Raw genomic sequence first — 19,908 nt, 5'->3', positions numbered from 1 at the left:
TGGAATGGACATGCACTAGACTAGACTGTGTCCTCGCCATTAGCGTGACAAAACTGTAACACCCAGTACCCTAGAATGTAACTACATTTGAACACTGGGTCTTTTAAAAGTCACTTAAGGTAAAGTGAGGGCAATAGGTGTCCCTTTCCAGGAAGAGTGGTGACCTTTTAAGAAAAGTGAAGACACACACACACACACACACACACACACACACACACACACACACACACACCACACTCATGTACATCAAGGAGAGAGGACTAACCCTGCCAATACTGTGACTGGATTTATAAACTCTACAACTGAGAAAGAACAAATTTCTGTTGTTAAGCTACATCGTCAGTGGTCATTATAGTGCCTTAGCTAACTATGATAGTATTCTTGGGGGAGGGAGGAAGAAGAGGAAGAGAAGAATAAGACTAAGTCACACTTGCAGAACTGCAGCCTCCTTTGCAAACAGGCTTCCAAAAGACTGTGCAAGCGAGAATACTGTTCCCCAGAGACTCACAAATCCTGGCATCAAACATTCCTCAGAGAAAACACTCAACCAACTGCACAGGGAATACACTGGCAACAAGCCCAACTTTCATGTGCAGCTGCTAATCAGCTGAAAGATGAGCAGACATGAGAATCAGAAATATCAAAGACAGCATCTGGTAAAAACATCAAAACAAACAACAAACAAGATTGTGAGACCAGGGAGAAGAAAACTCTGGAACACCATCAGCTATTTTTTAAAAAAAAGATGAACCAGTGGGATGGCTCAGTGGGTAAAGGTGCTTGCAGCCAATCCTGACAACCTGAGTTTGATTCCCAGGACTGATATGGTAGAAGAGAACCAACTCCTGCAAACTGTCCTCTGACACCTACATAAAAGCCATTGTGTGTCTGCGCCCACACAGCGACACATGCCAAATAAATACATAAAATGCAATTTAAAACATTTAAAAAAGCAAATATAAGAAACAAGAGTACTGCATACCTGTATCTTTCTTTGGAATAAAGGAATCATGCTTCTCCAAGGGCTGACCAAGACATTTCCAAGGAATGTTTTCTCTCTTTTGTAGAACAATATCTACTTTTCCAACATTCTCAATGACCCGTACTGAAAAGAAAAGCAAATTCACTGACACTACAGTATATGGTAAGGGGAGATGCTTAATCAGTTTGAGAAGCCTAGAAGCCAGAAACCATTTTGAGTCCTCAGCTACCAAGGAACCCACACTGCACATGGGTATGCGGTGATAATCACAGCTCAGCGTGCTGTGCCCCAGCACTCACTTGAGTGTATATAGCTATGAAAAGTGTGTCTGGTCTAGTACAAGCCTATGGGCTGTATGTGAGGAACAGGGCAGAGAGGAGTAACAAAAACGAGACACGAATATTTTTAAGAGAAAGAAAAAGGAAAAAATAGGTAAGAGCCAGGAGAAAGAAAATAGGGAAAAACAGAAACCAGGAAGAGTATACTTTAAAATTAATGTGTTTATTACATGAAAGTATATGTAAAAAAAATTAGACAAATGCCTGGCATTTTTCCTTTTCCTATACATGTGTGTGTATGTTTATGTGTACATACATACATACATACATACATACATACATACATACATACATAAATACCATACAGGTATGTTTGTGTGTCTGTGTGTGTGTATACATAATTTATTTCTGGCTTTTAGTACTTACCAGAAATATTTTCTTGAACTTCATGGCTTAGCTCTGAGATTAAAAAAAAAAAATGTAGTTACCATCAAAATTCAATTCAATAAACCAATCTTACACATGCAAGATCATTTTAATGTACTGAGAGACTAAAAGAAATTACATGCGCCAAAAGAGTCAAATTACTTAAATTTCTTCCATTTTTCCATACTTCTCTCTATTAAGTGAGGAGTAAATGTTCAACCACTCACAGGCTGGTAACCCATGTCATTCCAAACTAACAATCATACAGAGAAAGAATCAAGCAGGGCAGCTGAGGGAGGAGGAAACACCTGGGATTCAAGCCCAGCTGTGCACCCTATGTCCCGTTTACACAGGGAAGACAGAGTCAACTTAGCTTTTCGTGTGTGTGTGTGTGTGTGTGTGTGTGTGTGTGTGTGTGTGTGTACATATATATATATACATCTGAACACCTTTTAGAGCCCCCAATTAGTTTGGATGTATAAGCAAGCAAGCACTTTCAGGTATTATGGGTGCAATGGCTAACAGGAGACAGATCTTTATACTTACATATATCTATTCTACAAATGGGAAAGGCAAGGTGTGCCTTTACTACCTTTGCTCTAAATCTCATTATGTCACTATGATTATCTGGCATCTGAATTCTGTACTGTTTCAGTCTTTCCAATGCAGCACTGGCATCCAGTGCTTGTTTATTATTATTAATTTTCTTCTTTGATAATTCCATATGTATATGAATGCACTCTGATTGCTTGCAGCCCTACCTTCTCTTCTTCCCCTCTCTCCCCTGTCCACCGATCCTCTTCCCTAACCATCTCCTTTTCACATTCATGCCTTTTGTTTGTATCTCTCTGGTTGGACCATGGTTGTCTGTGTGGTCCTTGCATTGGAACTATGCACAAGAGCCTGGCTCACCAGTGTGTATACAACTGAAGACAGTGGGCCCCTTTCGCTTAGTTTCCATCAGTACCTGTTCTTCAGTAGCAAGGGATAGGGTCCACAGTCCCCTCCCCTAATCCATCCCCCATCTATGAATGACTGTTGAGAAGACCTATATTGTATAGATTTACCACAGTGACTGTGATTCTGTAATTACATTGGCTATATCATCTGGAGAATGGGATTTCACTCCCCTTCTCCCTATCTTCTGGTTCTTAAATTCCTTCTGTTCCCTCTTCCACAGAGTTCCCTGAGCATTATGAGGTAGTGATACAAATGACTTCTTTAGGGCTAAGCCCTCATCGAATACTTATTCTCAGCATCTTGGGCAGCCAGGAGTTTCTGTATTCACCACCATTCACTATGAATAGAAGCTTCTCTGAGTAGGATTGAGATTAGCCCCTCTGTAGAGTATGACCACAGATATTCAGAAAGTACTTTGACTTTTTATCTATCTATACATGGTTTGGGGCTAGGTGTAGAGCACCAGGCATGTGATCCCTTCTGTGGAACATACTAAAATCTAATCAGGTTAATTACCCCTATAACGCCATGCCACTGTTGCCCATGCCACAGCTTCCTGGCAGCTATAGTTCATAGAGCTCACTGCTAGGGAAAACTCTTGTTGCCTTTTCCCTCTCAGCATCCTGCACGACACCTCTGACACTCTGAAAGCTAGGAAGCAGGAAAGAGGCTTCCAGCTCAATTCTAGCTTGAGTACATTTATGTTGAATTGCATAATTTTTTCTGGAATTTTTGGCTTTTTTGTGTGCAGGTGGGACATACCCAGTTTCTCCAACCAGCCTCATCTGTCCTGAAGCATACAAAGTGTCTTGATGGAATCCAGTCAGTTACATGTGGGCTTGAGGCCAACCAGAGGTTATGAATAGTCTCAGACACTGAAAGATGCTGCTGTCCAATGATCCAAAACATTTTAAGAAAGTAGTTACAGCCCTTCGCCAAATGCCCCAAATCCTTACATATGCACAATTTGAGTCCTCTTCTACATCACTATAGTCATAAGGAGGAATAAAATCCCCCCTTTTAATAGTCATTCTGTGCTATGCTACAGCCCCTCTGAAATAAGTTTCCCTAGGATGTGGCTACTAGTGCTTCTCAACCTTCCTAACCCTGCCACCTTTTAATGCCGTTCCTCATGTTATGCTGACCCCCAACCACAAACCTATTTTGTTGTTGTGTCATGCATGAAATTTTGCTACTGCTAGGAATCGCAATGTAAATACTTTTGGAGATAGAGGTCTGCCAAAAGGGTCAAGATCCACAGATTGAGAACCACTGGTCTAAATGGAGACTGGTGGTTAGGGACTCCTTCTCTGAAGAATCTCATTTAGGACAGTGTGGGGACAAATCCTTTTGGGAACTTTCCAGCACTGCTTTGGGGACAACTCTAGTTATAACCCAGAAATATGTGCTAGTCATAAGGGGACTTACAAAGTTGGGTGAACATTTTATGATTGATTCTGATCACATCTGATTGAATAAAGTAGGGGCTCTGTCACACAACGGGCAGCACATTAGCAATTAGACTTCTAATTGCTTCAACTTGGAAAGGGGACTGTACTGCCATTTTTATTAGCATGAAGGAAAAACAGCAACTATAAAATGATCAGAAATGACAACAGCAGATAAAATATTACAGCCTTCTAGAATGCAGACCATGATATTGCCATTATGGAAGAAAACAAAAATATTCTAATTAGTAAAAATGAGATACTTGCCGGGCATTGGTGGCACATGCCTTTAATCCCAGCACTCGGGAGGCAAAGGCAGGTGGATCTCTGTGAGTTCGAGGCCAGCCTGGTCTCCAGAGTGAGTGCCAGGATAGGCTCCAAAGCTACACAGAGAAACCCTGTCTCGAAAAAAAAAAAAAAAAAAGAAAGAAAGAAAAGAAAATAAGATACTCACCAATATGTATAAGGTAAGACTGATCCTTGATAACCACTTCTGCTCTCAAGGAGTCATCCTGGAGGTCAACTATTACCGAGTCTAAGTTGATATTCTTAAAAGGAAGCAAAAATAGAAAGATTAAAAAGTAAGAACTGCCTCCAAACAACTCCAGTTTGTGGGATGATGAGTGAAGTTTTCATGGTACTACTTTACAAGTCCCCAAGCAACATAAACATTATTCTCTGATCTCATTTTTTCCTCACACAAGTCAATCCCTTCCCTTCTATGAACATCATTGTAATCCTCAGCCATATCTCCTCTGTTTGATATCCACTGTGGCCATGGTCTTGAAGTCATGAACCCTAGAGACTATCTGTAGAGCATTGGTCAGCATCTATTAGTTGCTCAGGAAATTTTTTTTAAAGAACCAATGTAGTAAAAAATAAGAATATGACCCAGAAATCAAGATCTTAGTTTTTCCACTACTGTGTGATGCTGGAAATATATAACCTATTGATCTCAACCTATCCCAAAATTGCTCAAGGAACTTCTTAGGTGGCTTTCGTTTCTCTGTAGATGGAAGAAAGGTGCTATGGTACTTAGTACTCATACTATGCCTTGACCACATGACCACACGGTTCCATTTGTAAGCTGCCCTTTCCTTGGTCACTGCATTTCAAACCCCTCTGAAATTACTGTAGGAACAGATGTCAATGTCTCTAGGTCCTACCCTCTTTGTTTTAGACTGGGGATGACAAAACAATAGCTAGAGGGAGTAGAAGGTAGGACTAGTGGTGTGCTGGACCAACTTGGCTTCATCAGGTAGAAGCTGGCCATTCCAGCACAGCGGTCAAATCACTGCTGCAAAAGAGGGAGGAGGCCCTGGCTCAGATAAGGCTCTACACGCCTACAGAAGAAGCCTGAATGCTTGAAAATCCCCAGCTGTCAGAACTTGCCTTTAAATTCACAAGGCTCCTCAAATGTGGAAGTTCAGCAGGTGCTGGAGGATGTGGCTGGAAACACTAATTATTTCATGCAACTTTCCAGCTGGACTAGCCACCCTGTGAAAGCCAAGTCTGTATGGACCTGGCCCAGGATAATATTCTGACATCTAATGGTGCCTTGCATAAAAGAGGTGCTTCTTGAAGACTCAGAAATGAATGAGCTCCCTAACCTTTGTTCACAGAGGCATCCAAATGCCAGTAACAGTTCAAGCATATTAAGCCTTGGCAGTATAGTCTTTCTAATCCCAGAATGTGTACTCTTATGGCAAAGTTAACCGGAAAGCACACAGCATTTGTGGTAACAGTACATCTAGCAGGCAGTAGCCAGAATACCTACCCAGTTTCCAAACACAAAACTTCTGGGAAAAAATTAATCCTTCTTTGTAAAATAGGGAGACGATTGCTTTCTGCCTCAGGGCTGTTGTGGAGAACGAACAAGTAAATATTTTAAAAGATCTTAGAAAAGGACCTGCATATAAATAAACCCAACTCCTGCTTACTATTTGTTTTCCTTCTGTTTCTGACAGCATATTTACCTTTTGTTTGGTGTATATAACAATGGTGACTGAGGACTCTGTTTGGAACCAGTCATAGCTGTAAGACAGTAAGAGAAATGAGAAAACATTCAGAATAATGTACAATAACACATGAAATCAGAAGTGTTTAAGATCCACAGTGGGAAATATATTTCTCCAGGTAAAACTCATCTCTCAATGATAACCTTAACATGTTACAGTCATCATGATATACCTGACATTTATTTCCAAACAGGCCACCAAAATGGGCAAAATAAAGGCTATACATTTTTCTACTAAAATCTTCTCAGAGTAATAACAGAATATATCCACGTGTTGTTAAGGAGCCAAAGAAATTTGCATGCTCATCATCTTCCTTCTCTATAATGAAAATGTCACTACTAAAGAAATTCATTCTTGAGCTAGGAAGATGGTTCAGTGGAAAATGCTTGCTAGATAAATATGAAGACATGAGTTCAAATGTGCACAGCCCACCTAAAGCCTAATGAGGGAGTGCACATCTGTAATCCCAGTGTTCTTGTGAGAAGAAGGAGAGCAGAGGTAGGAGAATCCCTGAAAGCTCACAGGCCAGATGCCCTTAGCACATGTGGCAGCAAACAACAGGAGAAAAATAAAAAACAAAAACTAAAACAAAACAAAACAAAAAACCGGTTACAAACAAATTGGAAGGTGAGAGCCTATGCCCAAGGCTGTCAAAACCTTCACACATGCACAGTAGCAATTTTGTACACACAATTTAAAGAAAGTTCATTCTTCAAGGCCTTGGGCCAATAATAAAGGTTAAAGTCTTCCGTTGTGCTCTAGCTGTTGATCAAATCAGTACTGTGCACCGATTACCTGCATGAAGACAACCACATGGATCTAGAGGAGGCATCTTCGGTCCCTTAACAAAACTGTCCACAACCTTATTTAACATGTATAGCAGGATGCTGCTGTTAGAACAACACAGACTAGTGGAGGGGAACAAGAACAACAAAAAAGAACCCTGAGTACATTTGAGGTATGATGAACAAAAATTTGGTATTAATTATTTAAGAAAACTAGTGTCTAAAATATCTTAAAGTATTTCCATTAAGACAAATTTTAAAAACCCACCAAAATAGACATACAAAGACTGAATACTGAAATAAATGATGGCATGGCTATGTGATGTATTACAAGAAAATGCTTTCACAGAATATTAACAACAAAAGATATTGCTCACTGACGAGCCCGTGATACTATTACTATAAACAGAGTGTGGAAAGGTATTTCATTAATCAGTTAGCCTCAGTGTTAGGCATTTATGTCTAAGGTTTAATGGGGTTACAACTATTTTGTGTTTCTATCTTTTCTAAACTTTCTACCCTGAATATATATTTCATCATCGGAAAAAACTTTTTTTTCTTTCTTTCTAACTTTCTTTCTTTCTTCTTTCCTTCCTTCCTTCCTCCCTTCCTTTCTTTCTCCCCACCCCCCCAACAGGGTTTCTTTGTACAACAACCCTGGATGTCCTGGAACTCAGTCTGTAGACCAGGCTGGCCTTGAACTCACAGAGATCCATCTCCTCTGCCTCATGAGTGTGGGATTAAAGGTGTGAGTCACCACTACCTGGCTAGGAAAAAACATTGAAAATAGTGTTTTAAAGTGTCTAAAATGGATCAAACTTCAGTTATCTAAAAATCACTAATGGAACAGCTTCATTCTGCAGCCACATCTGATAAACGAGGTGCCGCCATTTGTGCACTAAGCAAAACTGGCTGGCAGTAAGAAAGAAACCAACCCCTCCCTGAGCTAGATTCTTTCCTTCGATGTTTGTGGGTTTGTGTAGAACTGCTCTCACTTTGAAATGTAAAAAGAGTTCATACCTTGGAGAACTAGGGCCTTCCCTGGGCAGTGTATCTGTCACTTGGCTCTTGGGACGCATGCCTTCACAAAGAAAAACAGTAATTTATCTACACCACACTTAACTCATGTACACACATACATAATGGACGTAAGTGATAAATATGCTATTAAATGCATTTTAGTAAAGAAAGACAGACCCTTGTCACCAGCATGTTCTTTATATGTTTTCCAGTAGTTTGCTCTCTCCCAAGGGTAGCCACTACTGTGATTTATGATGCCATAGTAGGTTTTACATTGATGGATATATACTATGTAGAAAAGGGATCATAAGGCATGGCTTATATTTTGGTATGGTGTTTTTGTCCATCCTTATACACATTACAGTTCTAACAAGTCAAACCTAGAATTTCCTAAGATTCTAGCCATTCTGTTAAGTGCATAAGTAGTCTGTTCCTTTTTATACTGGAAAGTATTGCACTGTATGACTTAATCACAATTTACTCTCTTTTCTAGTGATAGGCATTCTGGTCACTCCTGGTCAGGAGCTATTACAGGAATGGTTTTAAGTCTTGCTCACCTGCACACACGTTCTTAAAAGGCAAAATCTACATTTCTAATGGGCACAGAGTATACATGCATGTTTACCTTTAATAAAAATGGCTGTTGTCTTTGTTAGGGGCTCCATTTCCATGATAAAACATCATGACCAAAATCCACTTAGGGAGTTCATTTCCACTAACAGTTCCATAGTATAGTCTATTACGAAGGGAAAGCCAGGGCAGGAACCAACGCCAAAGCCATAGAGGAGTGCTATTATTACTGGCTTTCTCCTCAAGGCTTGCTCAAGCCAGCTTTCTTATAGCACTCAGGACCACCGGCCAAAGGAAAATACCACCCACATTAGCTGGACCCTCCCACAACAAATGCTTATTAAGCAAATCCCCTACAGGCTTGCCTGCTGCCACATCCTATGGAGGTATTTTTTCTATAGAGACTCCTCCCTCTTAGATGGCTCTAGCTGTATCATGTTGACTTAAAACACCGCACAGCTGAAGGAGCTGACACATTTTACCACAGTGCTTGAGTACTGCAGTTCTATTAGCTCGCTGATATGGTATTCTTTTTCCATTTTATTCATTCACATGGGTCTACATCAACATGACCTTTAAAGGGCCACAGAAACTTGTTTTCAAGTCACTTCAGGAAGCTCTGAGACAGGGAAGTACTCTGTCTGCAAGCACTCAGTGTTTCCTCTCTCAAGAGGAGAGTGCTGTTTGAACCTGGACTGCTGATAAGTAACTTCTGAAAAGAAGCATCAATTGTGTTACCATTTCCCAAAGTACAGGAAAAAATAGTCAGCCAGTTAGCCTGGAGCTCCCAAACTAGTCCCAGTCCTTGCAGGAGGCTGCAGTCTGAAGCACCTTCCAGATGAGCCAGGCTAGAGGTTTTCAGAACTCCCCTGGATACACGGGCTTAGGACAGAACATAGATGCAGAACAGCAATGCTGTTTGCAATGAGGCTCCTGGTGAGGCCACCTGGCTTGTTCAGCTTTCGTCTCTTCCACTGTAACTACGCAGAGCACACTATATTCTCACACCAAGAAGCCTCAGAGATGTGACCACAGGGCCTTGTAACTGAAGCCAGGGCCACAAGAATTATTTTTTTCTAAAATGAATACACTAAAAAATATAGTCTTATTAAATTATTTGAGAAGTACTGAAACATATTTTACTAAAAGATTGTCATTTCTCTTTTGGTGGGTCTCTTAAAAAAATCTCAAAATTTAAAATTTTCTGTAAGGAGAGGCATCAACAGAATTCATAAATTTCCAGTCATTTTTGATCTTGTATGATCTCTCATGTTTGATTAATATCAGAAAAGGTTGGTGCTGGACTTAAGGTTGGTGCCAGCACTGGGATGTTGTGCGAACCACTACTTCTTTTTCAAACCACAGGAAAGCACAAAGGAGACCATTTCCAGATACCTTTTAAAAGTCAAGAGAGTAGTACAAAAACACAGCTATTAGAAGAGCAATCCAACTTGACAGACCCTATCTTGATTTCAACATGTTCCATAAACTAAATCTTCCAGCACATCTTTCTGGGAACATGGTATAGTCTGTGTTAGAGCAGAGTAAGTGAGTGAGGTGGTCCAAAAGAACATTCTCCATCTCAAAGTACTAACTGACAGAGTGACATCATTTTAAGGGATCATCTATCAGAATTTTAATCAGCTGTTGGAATAATGACAGGGAAAGCAGGCATTTCACATTTGGGAACATATAGAATTACCACATGGATTTCTCTGAGCCAAATGTGAGAAACAGTTACAAAATACAAATATATACATATATACACAGATACATATGCAGAAACAGATACTATATACCCCACTACTATACAGGACCCAAGTCACAACACATAATGCTTGCACATTACTTGGAAGTAAAGATGCTGAAAGCGACATGTGGCAGGCAAGGAGGCTGGTTGTTTCTGTAGCATCACAGAAGAGCCAACCATCACAAGAAGCCCAAGATCAGCCTTTCCTTTACTGCATTTACTGCAGTGTTATGGCATAACAACTTCAACATAATAAATTGCAAATTACACATTTTCACACTTACAAAAAAGGAGTTGAGTCCATTGAAAACCTAGCTTGCTAGCTCTATTTCTGTAACTGTGTTTTACAAAAAGGGAGGGAAAAAATCTGGATCTACAGGTACTATAACATAGTTCAGTCAGAGGAGCCCCATTCATTTCATGAGTCAGTACTGACCACCACACCACAACCGGGTATGGAAGGGGCAGTGCCAAGCATGAAGGAACAGAGCAGATTAATAAGCTACTTGAATCTGTCCTAACATCAGTGTGAGCTCACATGCACACCCAAGGGAGTCACCTTGGTCCTGTTTTAGTCACTGTAAGTATTTATGTTTTGGGCTTAGAGATTTCATGCCATTGTTTCAGAGGCAATTATTGAAATAAGGGGCCCATAAAGTTCTATGAAATCCCCTAAGTTTGGACAAGCAAAGACAGCTTTTGCATTTAAAAAAAAATATCTAAATACCCAAGACAATTCTGAGAAGCAATATTACATATAAGCATGTGAATAGGAGTCATTTTTATTATTAATTTACATGACTTACCATTTAAGACTCTCTTCCCTTCATGACAGTCTGTATGATGATTTGGGGAGGAAAAAGTCGGGTAAGAATAGTATAACATTAAAGAGAAGATCATTTTTATTGGTTAATCTATTAAGAGTCTCAAAGGGCTGCTTTCTTCTAAGGCCTGAGGATGGAATGGGGCTATGACATGGAAAACCTTTGTTTCAAGTAGGTCAGTGTGGTGTTTAGAGACCATCAGGCCACTTCTCCAAGGTTCTATGCATGTATGAATGTGTCTCTGTGTGTGTGTGTGTGTGTGTGTGTGTGTGTGTGTGTGTACACGCTCACACATAACTCCCCACCCCAATATCTTGGTAAATTTATTTCTTGATCCCTACTGGCAATCAATCTGTGGATTCTGAGAAAACTACCATTGAGCCAAAGTTAATTTCTCCAAAGAGCACATACACATACATGAGCTACTGTTTAATTTCTCCAAAGAGCACATAAACATACATTTAGAATATGAAATGTCATATTCTAAATTAATATAAAGAAAACAGAATTTATCAGGTTATAGTCTATAAAATACAAATATTAACACTCCAAAGAGGTTTTAATATCTAATATCAGTCTGCCTGTCTGTATCTTTATCTATACTGTTATAAACATAAAGTTGCCAAAATGAGACAAATATGTTAAGACTTTTATATGTGCATACAATTACTAGAGTTACAACCCAGAAAAATTTCAACAGGTATTTTCTTTCAGGATAGCAGCCAACTCATAAAAGTCTAATATATCTTAGTAATCACAACAGAGACACAATTATGGTTTAATCCCCTCAGTAAGTTACTAGGGACTTTTAGAAGTTTTACAGGCTGATAAACTAAAATGACATATCCCAAAGTCCAACTGAAAGGTGACACTGGTGGAATGACATCCCCTTGCTTTAAAGAAAGAGAAACGCACTTGAATCAAAGTGCCCTCCCCATCCCTCAAATCCCCCACATGCTTCAGGTGTGTGCCATGCTCTGCTTTCAAAGTTTCTGTCTTCTAATTTCTAATAATCCAGAATCCCATACACAACTGTAACTCACTCACCTAACAGAGTGACAATGACTAAGACGACCACCTTGTCATCATTTCCTCCTTTTAATCAAAATAATCCTATAACTGAAAGGACTCTTACAATATGCAACTAACCACTGCCTTTCTCTTCTTCAAGAATGAAAATAAGAATGATCCAAAGCCCTTCAACAAGCCGAGTGAATCTGTCTCCCCTGAAATCTAGCCCTATTTTTCTTGACATGCTGTTGTTTAATACTCCCTAAAAACACACAAGACTTAAAATACCATAAAAGTGGCACCTCAAGTAGCTATTGCTAATTAATGCCAAAGAAACATCAAGCCATTGCCATTTGTAAGGGATCACTGATGCCCACTGTCTGGCGCTAACTGTTCTCCATTAGTTTTACCTGTTATGGCTATTGTGGCCGTGATTATCTATTTTACCCGAGAACAAACAGCAAATTCACAGTACTGATTATTAAATCCATCTTAGTGTGTTATAGAGCCAGCAATCTGATAAATCTCATTTGTCATGAAGAAAGAAAAAACTGTTTTTACCCAAGGCACTCATAGATTTTGAAAAATTACTCCAGGTAATTTGTTTCTAGGAAAAAATATTACATTAGAGGACTATTTTCTTAATATGCACTGAATTCAGTCTGTCAGAACTTAATGGATTCTGCAGGAGTATCCTCCCCCCATTTTTTTTAATATATGAAATTTCAGTGTGAAGAAAGTTTGCTCTTAAATTATTTAAATTACCTTCAAAATTACACCAGTCTAAGTTTTGAAAAGCTGAGCCACAGAAACTCTTTTCCATGTTAAACACATTTACATCTGCATTGTTTTAGTTGGAAGAAACCTTTCCCCTGAGAAGAAATTCAATATTCTCTCTCGATAACTAGTTGAGTCATTTGGAAGTCTCTATGAAAAAACAAACTGAGGTCTTTTCCTATGTTGGCCAAATGGCAATGCTCTGCCTGGCCAAAGCCTCTTGTTCCAAGGGCTCAGTTACTCAGAGGTTGGCCTGGCAGCCAACAGCACTTCTTCAGCATGGGGTAAGGAAAAGGGCAGAGCAGTGACAGCAGTGGCAAGAGTGAACATACACATGTCCTCAGATCAGCTTTACCAGAAAGCAAAGTAAATACGAACCAAATAAACATCAGCCAGTCACCGCAACCCTGCAAAACACAACTGCAGCTCAGATATGCATCTGCTTCTCAACAGGGACATCTCACCGCCTAGCTTGAATTATGTTGCTAAAATCCCTTCCCTGGGGGAGACATGAACAATGTCCACCCCTTCTTCTTGTGTCCCATGACAAATCACTCTGGGAACCACTGAGTTTTCAGGTTCACTTACAGAGCAATGCATGAGGAGTTACAGGCACAAGCTGGGTGACCTTAAAGGAGACACATTGAAAGGTCTGTACCCAGCATGAATGATAACTTCCCCATGGCTGTGTAGATAGTACCCTGTCCCCTAGTTCTTCCCCACCTATGTCCCCTAGCCCTTCTCTGACGCCCCCAAGGCCATGTATAATTAGGGTGGAACTGCACCCAATTAGTTGGGAAGGATGGCTGAATTGCCAAGTGAGTGGTCCGTGACTCTCCCTGCCCTTCCTTCTATGAATGAACATCAAGCATTAACAAAGCCCAGCTCTGGTGAACATTGCAGATATGAGATGGCAAAGAAGAAAAGAGGATAAGGGTATTAGGAGGTGAATATGAGCAGGATACATTATATGCATGTATGGAAATGTCATGGTGAAGTGCTCACTTTATGTAATTATGAAAGTCTCCATCTTGGACACTGAAAAAAAGCCATTGTATAACATTCCTCTTCAGCGTCTCTACCACCCGCCACCAACTTCCACTGCAGGAAGTCTCTTCACCCTGTTCCCAGACATCCTGATTCGAGTTCTGTCCCCATGTCATTCAGGAGTTCTGCTATGGCTAAGCTTAGTGTAATTCCTTGAGAGGCATACAAGGTACTTACTGCTAAAACAGTTTACTTATTTCTGATACATCATCAAATCTTTCTCTGTTAACTGTTCAGTCCCTTTAAAATGTTCTGTTCAGTCTACTACATCTTTCTACATCTTACATAATGTGTCTGCCAACCCCACTGCTTGTTTGGTCTGTCTTTCAATCTTTTGGGTGGGTATTTTAAGACTAAGTTTTAATAATATATCTTTACTAGATGGCTAAAGGAGACCCATTCCCCCCCCCCCATCAAAACATCACAGGCTATTGCCAGGATTACTGGTTGCTCTCCACAACCTGATGGTTAAGGTCCTGTTGATGAAGACAACACTTACTTGAACCCAGAGAAGCTGAGTCTGTGCCCACCTGACTGACTGACATTCATGGTGCTGGAAAGTACTCTGCATACTACATACAACAGTGACATGCCTGCTATAGTGGCACAAGTGTCACCGAAGAAACCAGCTACTTTTTGATTGGAATTAAGACCCACTTGGTGAAATGGAACCCATACTTGACACTGCTAAAGTAGTCAAAAACCAGAGACTAGATAGCTTACAAACCTCAAGGAAAACCTACTGCTACTTTTCTCATAAGAGAACACAGCAATAAGATGACTCCTAATGACATACTGCATTTCTATAGAACAGTGCCTTGAACCAGTCATCAGAGAAGCTTCTTCTTGTAGTAGATAGGAATAAACCCAGAGACTCACAACCTGTTAATGGACAGAGTAAGGGACTTGGAAGCACTCAGTCCTAAATGAGATGTCTTTACTAAGCTCCCCTCCCCTAAAGGCTCATGGATGCCTCCAAAGAGACAATGTCTCCCATGTACAACAGGACTGATGCACACATGAACTCATGAAGACCGGCAGAACATATGCACAAATTCAGGCCAGACATGGTACCAGCACCGAGGGGGAAAGTAAACATCAGATCCCACTCCTAATCAAGAAACTATTTGCAACTGATAAAGACTATGGAAAACTCAGTTTTCTCCAATGGAGTGTCACTAGGTATATCAGCCACACTCCAGGGTAGGCCCCATGCCCAAAAGTAGATGGCCAACACAAAACAATCTCCATGTTTTTTGTTTGCTTTTGCATATATTTGTCTTGTTGGCCTTTTTCTTTGATTTTTGTTTTGATTGAGAGAGGTGGGGAGCACACAAAGATGGGTGGGTGGGTGGACAGAGAGGTAGGAAGGATTTGGGGAAGAAAAAAAACATAATCAAAACATATTATACAAAAATATTTTTAAGGAAAAAAAGTCCCTTTGTTCACAAACATTGCTTTTCTGCTCTGTAAAATCCTAGTCTTTGCTTCCTAATGCTTGTGCATTGTTTCAAATCACTGTCTGCTACTAATCCACAAAATATTCCTGACCCAAACAGGCTGACTCTCCCATACTCTCACAGGTTCTGACAGTAACAAGAATGCTCTCCTTCACAGGAACAAAACCATCTTTTCATGGTGAAACATAGTACCACATGCTAGTTCATACCTACTAATTGTAGAAATACACTGAAAAATAAAAAAAATGGCCTCACTGTTATAAGTAGTGAAGCAAAGGAGGGCCACAGAAATAGCAGTGGCATTTCTAGCTACCACCACCTGCAAAACACACACACACACACACACACACACACACACACACACACACATACACACACAGAGCGAGTTTAGATTATAGGTGGCTGGCAAATTTTGCTTCAGTTAATTCTCACAATGACTTTAAAATGTTCCTTCACGTGTGCAAGTATATGAACTATGTAAGTTGTTGTATGTGTGTTTGTGGATATGTGGCCATTGAGGACAGCCTTTGAGTATTGGTCCTGCTGTAAAACCAGGCTAGCTGGGTACAGGCTGGTCAGCCTAGCTCCTGCAGGGCCCTGTGTCCCATCTCCTTGTAGGAGCACTCTGGGATTATAGATGCTGCACTACCATGTGCAGCTTTTACTTGGGTTCTGGAGATCTGAACTCGGGTTGTTAGGCTTATGTGTTGTGTGGCAAGCACAATTATCCATGGAGCCACTTCCCCAGCCCAGGGTGCTTATTTTGTTTGTTTTATTTGTTGTTTTTTGTTTGGTTTGTTTTGGTTTGGTTTAGGTTTTTCAAAACAGGGATTCTCTGTGTAGTCCTGGCTGTCCTAGAATTTAATTTGTAGACCAGGCTGGCCTCAAACTTGGCAATATGCCTGCCTCTGCCTCCTAAGTGCTGAGATTAAAGATGTGTGCCAACACCATCTGGCTAAGGGTGATTATCCTTATACTCCATTTTATTAATGAAGAAAACATTAAAATCTACCACTGGTACCTAACAAAACCAGGTCTAAGTAGTAGAGATGAGACTTAGACCCAAATCTGTCTATGAATCTCAGCTCAGTAATCAGTATCAGTATCAGGAATAGAGATGGAACAGAAAAAGGAGGCTTTTATTTGGTTTCTGTAAGTCCACAGGTTGTTTTCCTAAGAAACATGCTTGTCCTCCCCCAAACTAAGGTTTATAACTTAGTCCACTATGACTGGGACACACTCTGAAGTCCTCACTTCCTCACCCCCTGGTTCTACCCTCATGGATGGGGATTGATTATTTTGTTGGTCTACTACACATCTGTTTTAACTTTTCTACTGAGTAATTTAGGTGGACAGTTGGTTTTCCTTAATACTACCAAAGTGCACCCTGTCTTGAAACTACCCCCCCCCAAATACTCACAAAGTGCTATTTTATTTATTTTTAAAATCCTCTTCTGTTGTTTGGGAATTCAACTGCAATAGCAAGCACCAAATTGGCTGCCGTGTGTGAGTCACTGCTTTGTTGGTGAATCTCCTTCTGGCTACACCTCATATCTTCTTACCACCTTTGCTTTATACACTTCCAACACAGAGTCCCCATGTTTGCTATTGCTATTTACCTTATTTGGAGTTTGCTGAACTTTAGATATCTGACTTTATTGACTTGTGAAACATTCTAGGCCTTATCCCCTTCATGCATTGCCTCGTCCTCCTCCTCCTCACTACAGCTTCTTCTAGAATCTGATTGCAAGCCTTAGGGTTAGCAGACTCCATCTTCTCAGCTCCCAGCACCATGTTCTGTGTAGGTTCTGCTCTTCAATCTTGTGTTCACTGAAGTTTTCCGTTGTGTCTAACCTATTGAGCTCGTCAGGTGACGAGTCTTTAACTTCACCTGCTTCGTTTTTTATTTCTTTCTTATAAATTAGTATTACCTGGTTCTTTTTCAATTCTGCATGGTTGCTTTTAATAACCCATTTTAAAGGTATCCACTCAATTCCCTTTCCCTAAATATTTAAAGCACAATTATTTTGGCTCTGGACAGGAATAATAAAACAACTACCATTTATTTCTGACTTTATTTCCTTGGGTGTCATAACAACTGGCCCATGTTTGTTGGAAGAGTGTTCAGGACTGAACTCCTGTTAGTCTACAGAACCACAGAAGCATTTGCTAAGTACACTGGGAAATCAGCAGGGAGTAGTAGTTCTTGGTCTGAGATTTCTGGTCTGAGATTCATTAAGTAATGCTTAAATTCCAAACTTGCTTCACATTGGTAAGTGGCCTATTTGAATTCCCAGGTGGGATTTAGTTGGTTAGGAAAGGCCTGGCAACACTGGTACATAACTAGCAATGGAGAACCCGAGTTGTTTCAGGAAAAACCCTCAGCATTCTCCCAAGCCTGGTCTGAGGCTGGTTTTCAAGAGTGAAAAGGCATAGAAGCAGCAAGCTTTACCAGTCAATGCTCTTCTAATATGAGCTCAATATCTCCAATGGACAACATACTAAATCCCCTCAAAAATAAACGTGCAAGTATTGTAGATTGCTTGTAGAATGCTTGTCCAGCATACATGAGGCCCTAGGTTCAATCCCCAGCACTACAATAAAATAAAATAAAGGTAGCTTGCTTGCATAGTCAGGAATGGTGGTGTGTACTGTGATCCCAGTACTCAGGAGGCAGAGCCTAGAGAACAGCTGCACATTTGAGGTACACCTGCTCTACACAGCAAGCCCATCTCAAAAACAAAAGAAAAAACAAACAAACAAAAAAGACACGTGTAATCTTTTTTTACACGTGTAAAACAAGGAAGCAAATACAGAAGAGGAGCACTGCTCTCCTATGCTTACAGTAAGAACCCTAAAATTCTTTCTTGCCATCTGATCAACAACCTGCTTCTCCCCTGTCTTCATACAAATCCTTGCTACTACCTAAGTGGGAAACAAATCCAAGTTAAAGAGCCCCTGGCCTCCTTGCTGGGCTGTGAGACCTGTGGCCAGATTCTCAGAGGAAAATTATTTTTTCTCCCTCATCACCTTATAAAAAAAGGCCATGACAGACAAGACAGTCCAGCGTCTCCCTTTGCTGTTAAATACTTTTTCCATTAAATACATAGATCTACCAAGTACAGGCCATAAACAGGGGCTCAGTTCCAAATTCCTGCCTCTTACAGATCCAAGTCCCTGTCTCTTACCCCTATGTGACAATGGATATTCCTATGCAGATCTAAAACCCCAGGACCTACACAGGAGTTTACTGAGAGAAACTTCCAGCAATGAGGTGTTGAATTACAAAACTCACTGAACTATGTAGTCAAGACTCTGCTTGAACAGACTAATTCATTCTAAACTTGAGAGCCAAAGTCATGAGTGACAAAAAGAAATGGCTATATGCCTTCACAGAAAGGAGTTATATGAAATATTCCTGCTACTGCAATTCCATTCAGACTCTCAGAGCGTGCTCTTCTGAAAGAGGTCAGGAACTGACCCTGAACAGCTGTCAGGAGAGCTCTAACTTAGAGTATTATACTTTAAAAGAAGCTTAATCACAAATGGCACTACACAGGTGAAGTGACAAGGAAAACTCAAGATAAGCAGGGGATAAAGACAAGAGGTGACACTATACCATATAACTTCTTATAATCTTCGATTTTTGACTCATCTGAGGGCAATCAGGACAGTTAAATTATAAGCTGAGCATGGGAGAACACATGTGCCACATCTGTAATCCCAACCTTTCAGAGGCCTAGAAAAAGGATCATGAGTTTGAGTCTAGCCTGGAACAACACAGGGAGATACCAACTCTAAAAATAATTTAAAAAAAAAAAACAAAACTCAGCCAACATTCATAACCAGTAGTGTCACTAATCTGGTTATTTAATGACAGAACATGAGATTACTGAAAACAAGGAAGCAAATACAGTTTTTCCTTCTGTGATATTTATTCCTTACAACTTTCTAAAAAACACATCACATTTTAAAGGTAAAGTTACTATAGAATTCCTTATTTTTATTTTCTCCATTTCATGGAGTGTGCGTGTATTCATGTGTGTGTTCGTGCATGTGAGAGAGAGAGAGAGAGAGAGAGAGAGAGAGAGAGAGAGAGAGAGAGAGAGAGAGAGAGAGTGTTTCTTACATGTGTGGGTATGGGGGATGGGTATCCATGCATGTGTATGTGTGTGCATGCATGTGGAGGCCCAGCATTTAATAAACCCTTTAGAGCACCTACAGCAGAAGGCCAGTAAAAATGGGGAAAATACCATGATTTATTTAATTCTATTCACTGAAATCCAGTTTTATTAAAAAAGCACTTGCTTTTTTACTTACCTTTCAGAGCAGCAGGCTTCACAGCCATCCTGCCAACCAGGCATTCTTTCAGCATGGATTCATAATTGACCCAGCGATGAACCTGGGAGACGAATGGCCAACAAGCAACATGACTCTACCTCCATAATATGCTCTTATTTTACCACAAGCCAAGCTAAAACTTCATACAGTGCTCTGAAGCAGATTCAATTAGCCAGCGACAGACAGAGACTGTTCAGAACAGTATTCTCAA

The 19,908-nt window shown here is 40.3% G+C and overlaps 1 protein-coding gene across 3 annotated transcripts in view; it reads right to left on the bottom strand.

Moving 5' to 3' along the window:
* The window catches only part of LOC100760537 (cytochrome b5 reductase 4), a 50,228-nt gene that overhangs the window by 18,337 nt on the left and 11,983 nt on the right, over positions 1-19,908 (bottom strand). For 2 of the 3 annotated variants that reach the window (XR_003484506.2, XM_027410998.2), the window contains exons 4-10: positions 19,677-19,758; positions 11,044-11,073; positions 7,918-7,978; positions 6,071-6,128; positions 4,549-4,642; positions 1,687-1,719; positions 983-1,105 (exon numbers count right to left, since the gene is read on the bottom strand). Coding sequence is in view for 2 of the 3 variants with exons in the window: in XM_027410998.2 (XP_027266799.1) it covers positions 983-1,105; positions 1,687-1,719; positions 4,549-4,642; positions 6,071-6,128; positions 7,918-7,978; positions 11,044-11,073; positions 19,677-19,758 (481 nt within the window). In the remaining variant the exon portion in view is untranslated. The remainder of the gene's footprint in view (positions 1-982; positions 1,106-1,686; positions 1,720-4,548; positions 4,643-6,070; positions 6,129-7,917; positions 7,979-11,043; positions 11,074-19,676; positions 19,759-19,908) is intronic. The other variant, XM_027410999.2, reaches the window with a different exon arrangement.

Source organism: Cricetulus griseus, chromosome 4 (genome assembly GCF_003668045.3).
Source record: "Cricetulus griseus strain 17A/GY chromosome 4, alternate assembly CriGri-PICRH-1.0, whole genome shotgun sequence".
NCBI classification, from domain to species: Eukaryota; Metazoa; Chordata; class Mammalia; order Rodentia; family Cricetidae; genus Cricetulus; species Cricetulus griseus.
Note: the sequence above shows the minus strand (reverse complement) of the source record. Positions and strands in the feature narration are given on the sequence as shown.